General features: G+C 64.8%; 2 protein-coding genes and 1 long non-coding RNA gene across 16 annotated transcripts; 2 read left to right on the top strand and 1 right to left on the bottom strand.

Annotated features, from left to right (window-relative positions):
* The first annotated feature begins 49 nt into the window (after window positions 1-49).
* MRPS18B (mitochondrial ribosomal protein S18B) lies at window positions 50-2,599 on the top strand. Its single transcript, XM_051775789.1, has 7 exons — window positions 50-262; window positions 968-1,085; window positions 1,177-1,274; window positions 1,637-1,705; window positions 1,973-2,039; window positions 2,147-2,206; window positions 2,301-2,599. The coding sequence occupies exons 1-7, from the start codon at window positions 182-184 to the stop codon at window positions 2,576-2,578; spliced, it is 771 nt and encodes a 256-aa protein (XP_051631749.1). The 5' UTR covers window positions 50-181; the 3' UTR covers window positions 2,579-2,599.
* Window positions 2,600-3,209: 610 nt separating this feature from the next.
* ATAT1 (alpha tubulin acetyltransferase 1) lies at window positions 3,210-9,756 on the top strand. 12 transcript variants are annotated; one of them, XR_007902024.1, is made up of 12 exons: window positions 3,210-3,318; window positions 3,871-3,931; window positions 4,204-4,286; window positions 4,722-4,782; window positions 5,530-5,643; window positions 6,952-7,053; window positions 7,449-7,494; window positions 7,894-7,971; window positions 8,453-9,055; window positions 9,199-9,258; window positions 9,496-9,559; window positions 9,590-9,617. XR_007902024.1 is itself a non-coding variant. In XM_051775793.1 (12 exons), exons 1-12 carry the CDS (start codon window positions 3,221-3,223, stop codon window positions 9,590-9,592), a joined length of 1,434 nt encoding a protein of 477 aa, XP_051631753.1. In that variant the 5' UTR covers window positions 3,210-3,220; the 3' UTR covers window positions 9,593-9,674. The 12 variants fall into 12 exon arrangements, 9 of the variants coding, with proteins under 9 accessions (XP_051631753.1, XP_051631754.1, XP_051631750.1 ...); XM_051775793.1 differs by having other exon boundaries at window positions 9,147-9,238; window positions 9,445-9,533; window positions 9,586-9,674; XM_051775794.1 differs by having other exon boundaries at window positions 9,147-9,258; window positions 9,590-9,659.
* On the bottom strand, window positions 5,597-6,290 carry LOC127465330 (uncharacterized). 3 transcript variants are annotated; one of them, XR_007902029.1, is made up of 3 exons: window positions 5,900-6,290; window positions 5,749-5,827; window positions 5,597-5,685 (listed from the first exon to the last, which is right to left on the bottom strand). It is a non-coding gene; the product is annotated as an uncharacterized LOC127465330 (long non-coding RNA). The 3 variants fall into 3 exon arrangements; XR_007902028.1 differs by having other exon boundaries at window positions 5,951-6,290; XR_007902030.1 differs by having other exon boundaries at window positions 5,749-5,929; window positions 5,972-6,290.
* Window positions 9,757-9,976: the final 220 nt, after the last annotated feature.

Genomic DNA, 9,976 nt, shown 5'->3' with positions numbered 1-9,976 from the left:
CGGGGCCCGCAGCGCGCACGCTCGGCCGCCGCCCGCCATTGTCCGCGGGGGCCCGTGTGGCGCAGTTTTTATTCGGGGGCGTTCTGCGCACGCGCGGCCGCCGCGGGCGGGGCCCGCGCGGCAAAATGGCGCCCGGGGCGTGAGGGGAGGAGCGGGAGGGGCCTGAGCGTGAGGCGGGAAGATGGCGCTGGGCCGCGCGGCCGCGGCGCTGAGGGCGGCGGGGGCGGCGCTGAGACCGACGAGGACCCCGCTGTGGGCGCGGGTGAGGCGGGGGGGGCACCCGAAAGGCGGGAGCGCGGGGGGGGCACCGGGAATGGGGGGGTCGGGAGGGATGGGGCGGCGGCGCACGTGGGCTGGGGGCGGGGTTAGTGACGTCACTGGGCGACGGTGTCACGCCATTGGGGGCGCCAGCAGCGCTTGGGAAGGGGCGGGGCTTAGCGAGGCATTGCGTCATCGCGAGGCGGGCGATGACGTCATAATTTTGAGGTTTTTGGGGGGGTGGAGGAAAAGCAGAGTGTGATGTCACCGAGGGGGGGGTTTACCCCTCAGTGGGGTTTTGGGGGCAGGGGGTGGGGCAGCCCTGTGGGGTTATGACATCATTACCCATGTGACATCATCACCATGAGTGCTGTGATGTCATAAGCTCATGATATCACTGCTGTGGGGGTTTTATGTCATCGTCATTGTGGGCATTAATTTGGTATAATGATGATCTGGTGGTGTTAATGTCACAATATAATAATATGAGATCACAACTTCTCCAGAATCCTCTCTGTGGGGGTTATGACATCATAACACTCATGACATCACCACTATTGGGGTTGTGACGTCACAAGCCACGGGACACCATTGCTTTTTGGGATATGATGTCACAGCCCCTGTGACATCATCACACTTGGGGTGGTGATGTCATAACCCCATGACGTCACTGCTGCGGGGGTGTGACGTCATAAATCCCCTCTCCCAGGACCACCCCCGGCTCTGCAGCTCCCAGGAAGCCTCCAAAGCCCCCGAGGAGCCCAAAGCCCCCAAAGAACCCCCGTCCCGGTACCTGGAGCGGCCCTGGGAGTACCTGGAGAGCGAAGGTACCGGGGGGGGGGATTTTGGGGGTTCTCGCGGGGTTTGGGGGGGTCTCAGGGGGTCCCCAACCCCCCCAAACTGTCCCCCCTGTCCCAGAGTACCGGGTGACCTACGGGGACAGGCCCGTCTGGTTCGGCTACCGGCGCAACCACAAGGGAGCCATCCCCCCCCAGCGCACCCGCAAGGCCTGCCTGGTCAGACTGGGGGCACTGGGAGGGACTGGGGGGGACTGGGATGGACTGGAGGGCACTGGGAGGGACTGGGGGGCACTGGGATGGACTGGAGTCATAGGAGGGCAGTGGGAGGGATTGGGGGGTGCTGGGATGGACTGGAGGGCACTAGGAGGGACTGGGGGGTGCTGAGGTGGACTGGGGGGTGCTGGGATGGACTGGAGGGCACTGGGAGGGACTGGGATGCAGGGACTGGTCTGGGCCCCTGTGGTTGGAAAGGACTGGAGGGTGGGGGAAGGCAGTTTTCATGTCTGGGGGGCACTGGGCGGGCACTGGGCTGAACTGGGAGGGACTGGGAGGCCCCCCCTGACCGTGTGTCCCCCCAGCGCCGGGGGAAGCCGGTGGGGAACCCGTGTCCCATCTGCCGGGACCGGAACCTGCTCGTCGACTTCCGGGTCAGTCCCTCTTCCTCCCTCTTTTTTATCCCTTTTCCCCTGGTTTTTTAATGCCCTTTTCTGTATTTTCCTTCACTTTTCCTCCCCCCTGCTGATTTCCCCCCTTTTTCCTCTTCCTTCCCCTTTTTCCCTGTTTCCCCCTCCCCTTTTCCTGTATTTTCCCCTCTCTTCTTTCTCCCTTTTCCTTTCCCTCCCTTTCTTTTCCCTCTTTTTGTTTTTTTTTCCCCCCTTTTCCTCATTTTTTCCCCCTTTTTTTTCCTCCCCCAGAACGTGAAGCTCCTGGATCAGTTTATTTGCCCCCACTCGGGGGTTGTTTTCCACCCCACGCACACCGGTGAGGGGAACTGGGAGGGACTGGGGGGCACTGGGAGGGACTGGGGGGTTCTGGGGGTGCCCCCCGTGCCCCGAGGGTCCCTGACCGTGTCCCCCCGTTCCCCCCAGGGGTCTGCATGAGGCAGCACAAGCTCCTGTCCAAGGCCATCGCCCAGGCCCAGGACCACGGTGAGAGCCCTCGGGGGCCCCAGGGTGGGCTCAGCACCCCCGGGTGCCCCCCCAGGCCCCCTCACTGCCCCCTGCCCACCTCTCGCCCCCCCAGGGCTGCTGTGGCTGCAGGTCCCCTACGTCCCTGCCCCCCGAGAGGACTTTTCCAACCGGCACCCGGCGGTGGGAAAGACGCCCCCGGCGCCGGCGCTGAGGGGCCCCGGCGGGTTCTGGTACAGCTGGTACGAGCGGTGGACGCCGCCCCCCGCCGAGATCGCGCGGATGCGCCGCCTCTACCGCGGCTTCCTCAAGGGAGAGGAGGCTCCGCCGGCCGTCCTGGGGACACCCCCCGAGGCCCCTCAGAGCCCCGCCGGGGAGAAACGGGCAGAATAAAGCGGTTAAAACCCCCTCAAATGGGTGTTTGTGGTGCGAGAGGGCAAAATGGCGGGGGGGGGGGGGGGGGGCTCAAAATGGCGGCTCGGGCGTGAGGGGAGTGTATCCCATAATGCCTTGCGGGGGGAGACGCCTCCCGCCACACTTTGCTGTCGCGCGGGAAACCGGTTGCTAAGAAGGGGTGGGGCGTCGTTGCTAAGGGCGGGGAAGGAGCAGTAGCGATTGGCTGAGCCGTTGTCGGGGGCGGGGCTTGGTTGCTTAGGGTGGGTGAAAGCTCGACAACGATTGGCTGGTCAGTGCCAGGTCCCGCCGCCATTGGCTGGCGGTTGCTATGGGCGGGATTTAGTTGCTAAGGGTCTGTAAAGGAGCAGCAGCGATTGGCTGCTGGTTGCTAAGGGCGGAACTCGGTTTCTAAGGGGCCATGAATGGACTCCTCCGATTGGTCAGCGGTTGCTAAGGGCGGGACTCGGTTGCTAAGGGAGGATAAAGAAGCGGTTCTGATTGGCTGGGCCGTACCATGCCGGCCTCTGATTGGCCGGTTGGGGCGGTGGGCGTGGTGTCGGTGCCGCGGGCGCGGCCGTGGCGGGTCCGGGACCGGGATTTGGGGGCAATTGGGGGGATTTTGGGGACTCGGGGGGGGCCATGGAGTTCCCCTTCGAGCTCGGGCCGGTGCTCGGGGAGCGATTCTGCGTCGTGGATCAAAACCTGCGGCCCGCGGGGCGCGGGGGGGGCGGACACAGGTACGGGGGGGCTAAACTGGGGCTGGACTGGGGTGGGACTGCGGTTAAACTGGGGTTGGAATGGGGTGGGACTGGGGTTGGACTAGGGTTGGACTGGGGTTGGACTGGGGTTAAACTGGGGTGGGACTGGGGTTAGACTGGAGTGGGAGTGGGGTTGGAATGGGGTTGGAATGGGGTTAAACTGGGGCTAGACTGGGGTTAAACTGGGGTGGGACTGGAGTTAGACTGGGGTGGGACTGGGGTTGGAATGGGGTCGGACTGGGGTTGGACTGGGGTGGGACTGAGGTTAAACTGGGGTTGGACTGGGTTGGAATGGGGTTAAACTGGGGTTAAACTGGAGTTAGACTGGGGTTGGACTGGGGTTAAACTGGGGTTAGACTGGGGTTAAACTGGGGTTGGAATGGGGTTAAAGGGGTTAAACTGGGGTTGGACTGGGGTTAGACTGGGGTTGGACACTGGGGTGGGACTGGGGCGGGTTTTAGGGCAGTTGGGGGGGGTCAGGAGGGTTTTTTTGGGGTCTTTGGGGTGCCAACGACCCCCCCTCGGGCCCAGGGGGGACCTGGAGCAGCAGCTGCGGACGGTGATCGATGAGCTGGGCAAGGCCTCGGCCAAGGTGGGCTGGGGGGGCCCGGGGGGGCCCAGGGGGGGCTTGGGGGGACAACTGGGGGTCCCGGGGGGTAATTGGGGGTCCTGGGGGAGCAACTGGGGGGTTACTGGGGTAAATGGGGGGGTAATTGGGGTCCTGGGGGGGGGTTGAGGGTCCCAGAGGGGCCTGGGGGGATAATTGGGGGGTCATGGGTCAGTTTTGGGGGTCACAGGGGGGTCATCGGGGGTTTTGGGGGGTTCTGGGGGGGTCACTGGGGGGGTCTCTGTCCCCCCCCACAGGCCCAGGGCCTCCCCACCCCCGTGACCAGCGCGGCCCGAATGGAGACCAACAGGCATGTGCTGTACATCCTGAGAGACCCCCGGTGAGACCCCAAAACAACCCCAAAATAACCCCAAAATAACCCTAAAATAACCCTAAAATACCCCAGACCAACAGGCATGTGCTGTACATCCTGAGAGACCCGAGGTGAGACCCCAAAATAACCCCAAATAACCCTAAAATAACCTTAAAATACCCCCAAAATAACCCCAAATAACCCTAAAATAACCCTAAAATACCCCCAAAATAACCCCAAATAACCCCAAAATACCCCCAAAATAACCCCTGGGATCCCTCAAACTTTCAACCGTGCGCAGACCCCTCAGAACCCCCCTCAAAATAACCCCAAAAAACCTCCTCAGATCCATCCAGACTCCCCAAACCCCCCCTCCAACCCCTCCCTGAGACCCCCCAAAGCCCCAAATTCCCCTCCAAGCCCTCCCTGAGACCCCCCAAACCCCCCGTCTCCCCCCCCCAGGACCCCCAAAGGCGCCGTCATCGGGTTCCTCAAGGTGGGCTACAAGAAGCTTTTCCTGCTGGTGAGTTCTGGGGGGGCCCTGATGAATTTTGGGGGTCCCTGGTGAGTTCTGGGGGTCCCTGGTGAGCCCCGGGGATCCCTGGGGTGTCCCTGGGGTGTCCCTGGTGAGTTTTGGGGTGTCCCTGGTGAGCGCTGGGGGTCCCTGGGGTGTCCCTGGTGAGTTTTGGGTGTCCCAGGGGGGTCCCTGGTGAGCTCTGGGTGTCCCTGGTGAGTTCTGGGGGTCCCTGGGGGTCCCTGGTGAGTTTTGGGGGTCCCTGCTGAGTTCTGAGGGTCCCTGGGGTGTCCCTGGTGAGTTCTGGGGGTCCCTGCTGAGTTCTGAGGGTCCCTGGGGTGTCCCTGGTGAGTTTTGGGGGTCCCTGGTGAGTTTTGGGTGTCCCAGGGGTGTCCCTGGGGGTCCCTGAGGGGTCCCTGGGGGGTCCCTGGTGAGCCCTGGGGGTCCCTGGATGTCCCTGGTGAGTTCTGGGGGTCCCTGGTGAGCCCTGGGGGTCCCTGGTGAGTTCTGAGGGTCCCTGGGGGTCCCTGGTGAGCCCTGGGGGTCCCTGATGAGCCCTGGAGTGTCCCTGGGGATCCCTGAGGGGTCCCTGGTGAGTTTTGGGGGTCCCTGGGTGAGTTCTGGGGGTCCCTGGATGTCCCTGGTGAGTTTTGGGGGGTTCCGGGCGGTCCCTGGTGAGTTTTGGGTGTCCCAGGGGGGTCCCTGGTGGGTCCCTGGGGCCGTGCAGCCCCCCCCAAGCCCCCCGTGCCCCCCCAGGACCGGGCAGGGACCCACACGGAGGTGGAGCCGCTCTGTGTGCTGGACTTTTACATCCACGAGTCCCTGCAGAGGCACGGCCACGGCAGGGAGCTCTTCCAGCACATGCTGCAGGTGCTCCGCGGGCACTGCGGGCACTGGGAGCACTGGGAGCCACTCACTGGGCACTGGGAACCAGTTACTGGGCACTGGGAACCAGTTACTGGGCACTGGGGGCACTGGGAGCCCGGCACTGGGCACTGGGAACCAGTTACTGGGCACTGGGAACCAGTTACTGGGCACTGGGGGCACTGGGAGCCTGGCACCGGGCACTGGGAACCAGTTACTGGGCACTGGGGACACTGGGAGCCACTCACTGGGTACTGGGAACCAGTTACTGGGCACTGGGGGCACTGGGAGCCTGGCACTGGGCACTGGGGACCAGTTACTGGGCACTGGGAACCAGTTCCTGACCCACTGGGAGCACTGGGACCCACTCACTGGGCACTGGGGACCAGTTACCGACCACCTGGGAGCACTGGGAACCAGTTGCTGCCCCACAGCCCCACTGGGGAGGGGTCTCGGGGGGGGGTTGGGGGTCTCACAGCCTTGTTTTCCCCAAATTTGGCCAGTTTGGGGTTAACTTTCCCCCATTTCACCCAAACTTGGCCGATTTCGCCTCCATTCCCCCCAAATTTAGACGTTTTTGGGTCCGAGTTCACCCGGATTGGACCCGTTTTGGCCCTGGGGGGGGTCGGGGGTCTCACAGACCCCCCCGGATTGTTGGGAATGGGGGAGGTTTGGGGGGGATTTGGGGGCCCTGGGGGGGGTTTGGGGGGGTCTGGGGGTGTGTTAAACTGGGGAGGGGTCTCGGGGGGGTGTTAAATTGGGGAGGGGTCTCACAGACCCCCCTGGATTGCTGGGAATGGGGGAGGTTTGGGGGGGATTTGGGGGCCCTGGGGGGGATTTGAGGGGCACTGGGGGGTCTGGGGGCACTGGGGAGGTCTGGGGGGTGTGTTAAATTGGGGAGGGGTCTCGGGGGGGTGTTAAATTGGGGAGGGGTCTCTCAGATCCCCCTGGATTGTTGGGAATGGGGGGGGTTTGGGGGGGATTTGGGGGCCCTGGGGGGGATTTGAGGGGCACTGGGGGGTCTGGGGGCACTGGGGAGGTCTGGGGGGGGTGTTAAATTGGGGAGGGGTCTCGGGGGGGGTGTTAAATTGGGGAGGGGTCTCGGGGGGGGGTGTTAAATTGGGGAGGGGTCTCTCAGATTCCCCCGGATTGTTGGGAATGGGGGAGGTTTGGGGGGGATTGGGGGCACTGGGTGGGTCTGGGGGGGCACTGGGGGGATCTGGGGGCACTGGGGGGGTCTGGGGGGGTGTTAAATTGGGGAGGGGTCTCGGGGGGGGGTGTTAAAGTGGGGAGGGGTCTCACAGACCCCCCCAGAGCGAGCGGGTGCCCCCCGAGCGCTTGGCCGTGGATCGACCCTCGGAGAAGCTCCTGGGGTTCCTCCGGAAGCACTACGGGCTCTGCCAGCCCATCCCTCAGGTGGGGGGCTTGGGGGGGCTCTGGGGGGGCTCTGGGGGGGATTTGGGAGGGATTTGGGGGCTCTGGGGGGGATTTGGGAGGGATTTGGGGGGCTCTGGGGGGGATTTGGGGGCACTGGGGGGGGTTTGAGGGGTCTGGGGGGGGGATTTGAGGGGTCTGGGGAGGATTTGGGTGGGCTCTGCCAGCCCATCCCTCAGGTGGGGGGCTTGGGGGGACTCTGGGGGGGCTTTGGGGGCACTGGGGGGGATTTGGGAGGGATTTGGGGGGCTCTGGGGGGATTTGGGGGCACTGGTGGGGGATTTGAGGAGTCTGGGGGGGCCTTGGGGGGGTCTGGGGGGTTCTGGGGGGTCTGGGAGGGGTCTGGGGGGGCTCAGCTCAATCCTCCTCCCCCCCAGGCCAACAATTTCGTCATCTTTGAGGGGTTTTTCTCCAACCGAACCGGTGGGTCTGGGGGCCCGGGGGGGAATTTGGGGGGTCCGGGGGGGGAATTTGGGGGGTCCTGGGGTGGGTTCGGGGGTCCCAGGAGGGTTTGGGAGGGTTTTGGGGGGTCCTGGGGTGGGTTTGTGGGGGTTTTGGGGGGTCCTGGGGTGGCTTTGGGGGGTCCCAGGGGGGTTTGGGGGTCCTGGGGTGGGTTTGGGGGTCCCAGGAGGGTTTGGGGGGTCCTGGGGGTTGAATTTGGGGGGTCCCAGGGGGGTTTTAGGGGAGAACTGGGGGGTCCCTGGGGGAGCTTTGGAGACTCCCGGGGTGTGTTTTTTGGGGGGTCCCGGGTTGGGGGGTCCCGGGGGGGGGTTCTGTGGGGTCCCCTCACCCCTAACCCCCCCCCCCCAAACCCCCCCAAAGCCCCCATTGCCCGGCGGCCCCTCCCCCGGCGGCCGCAGGAGGAGCCCATCAAACCCTACTCCAGCTCCGACCGGGACTGTGAGTGGGGCTGGGGGGGCTTGGGGGGGTCTGGGGGGGGTTTGGGGGGGACTGGGGGGGATTTGGGGGGGTCTGGGGGGGATTTCGGGGGGTTTGGGGGGCTCAGCCTTGGCCTTCCCACAGGTTTGGGGGGGCTCTGGGGGGGCTCTGGGGGGAAGTTGAGGGGTCTGGGGGGTTTTGGGGGGATCTGAGGGTGGGGCTAAAGGGGGTGTGGTCAGAGTGGGTGTGGCCCAGTGGGTGTGTCCCTCCTCCAGACTCTCAGCCAATCGCCTTCAAGCTGGGATTGGGTGGGTGGGAATGCTGAGGGGGGTGTGGCCTGATGGGGCGTGGTTACTGTGGGGTGGGCGTGTCCCTGCTCTCAGCCAATCCCCTTCAAGCTGGGATCGGGTGGGTGGGTGGAGGCGGGGGCTGATGGGGCGTGGTCCAAGGGGGCGTGTCCCGGTGGGCGTGTCCCCGCTGACTCTCGGCCAATCGCCCGCAGTCCTGCGCGAGGAGGCGGAGCCTCCCTGGCCCTTCAACCTGTCCCTGGCGCCCCGGGGGGGGGTCCCGGGGGGGTCCCCGGTGCGGGGGAGCCTCCGGCCCTTCCTGCTGCGCCGGGACCCCCCCGAGGCGCGCCCGGAGCCCCCCCAGCGCCGCGCCAGGTGGGCACCAAAATCGGGCGGGTTTGGCCTCCTCTGCACCTGGTTTGGGCCTTTTTTGGGTGTTTTGTGTCAGTTTTGGCTTCATTTTTCCTCTTTTCCCCCAAACCTGCCCAGTTCTGGTCTCGTTCGCCTTCGTTTCCCCCCCACCCATCTGGCCACTTCTGCCCTCGTGCTCCACCTCATTCTCCACCTCATTCTCCACCTCGTTCTCCACCTCGTTTTCCTGCCTTTCACCCCAAATCTCGCCCGTTTGGGCCTAATTTTTCACCCGATTTTCCTTCATTTCCCCCAAATCCGGCCATTTTCACCCAACTTCGGCCGGTTTGGGGTGATTTTCTCTCCCTCTTTCCTCCCCCAGCTCCCTGGGCCGTGTCGGACGTTGAGCCCCCCCCAAAGCCCCCCGAGGATCCCCCGGCGGGGCCGAGGGGCTTTGGGGGGGACTGGTCCTGCCCCACACCCCCACTGGGAACCAGTCCCTGCCCCGTAACTCCCACTGGAAACCAGTTTGTGGCCCACAGACCCACTGGGAACCAGTTCCTGCCCCACAGACCCACTGGGAACCAGTTCCTGCCTCACTGGAAACCAGCTCCTGCCCCACAGACCCACTGGGAACCAGTCCCTGCCCCGTAACTCCCACTGGGAACCAGTTTGTGCCCCATACACCCACTGGAAACCAGTTCCTGCCCCCTATCTCCTAATGGGAACCAGTTCCTGCCCCATAACTCCTACTGGGAACCATTTCCTGACTCACTGGGAACCAGTTCCTGCCCCATAACTCCCACTGGGAACCAGTTTGTGCCCCGCAGACCCACTGGGAACCAGTTCCTGCCCCCTAACTCCCACTGGGAACCAGTTTGTGCCCCACAGACCCACTGGGAACCAGTTCCTGCCCCATAACTCCCACTGGGAACCAGTTCCTGCCTCACTGGGAACCAGTTCCTGCCCCACAGACCCACTGGGAACCAGTTCCTGCCCCATAACTCCTACTGGGAACCAGTTTCAGCCCCACAACTGCCACTGGGACCCCTTTCCCGCCCCCCTCGCGGGGTCCCGCCCCCTCCCAGCCCCCGTGGGTGCCTCTCCCCCCCCTCCTTCCCCCCCCTCCCCTTTTTTGGGTACGTTTCAATAAAAACGGTGACTCCGCTTCGGCTCCTCCGGCCTGTCAATCATCCCGAGGGGGCGTGGCCCCGCCCACATCACCTTCCCGTATATGGTCGCGCCACGCCCCCTCAGGAGAAAGCGCGCGTCCTATTGGTTGGAATTACTTGGTCACGCCCCCTCCCGGGGCATGAATGGGCGTGGCCGGCGCGCCGGTCACCTTCCCGCGCGGGCGCATGCGCGGTGCGCTCCCGCCGCCTTCCCCC

Source organism: Manacus candei, unplaced genomic scaffold (genome assembly GCF_025592945.1).
Source record: "Manacus candei isolate 608988 ecotype Guabito, Panama unplaced genomic scaffold, ASM2559294v1 h1tg000367l, whole genome shotgun sequence".
NCBI lineage: Eukaryota > Metazoa > Chordata > Aves > Passeriformes > Pipridae > Manacus > Manacus candei.
The sequence above is the reverse complement of the archived record's forward strand: the minus strand, read 5'-3'. Positions and strand labels throughout refer to the sequence as shown.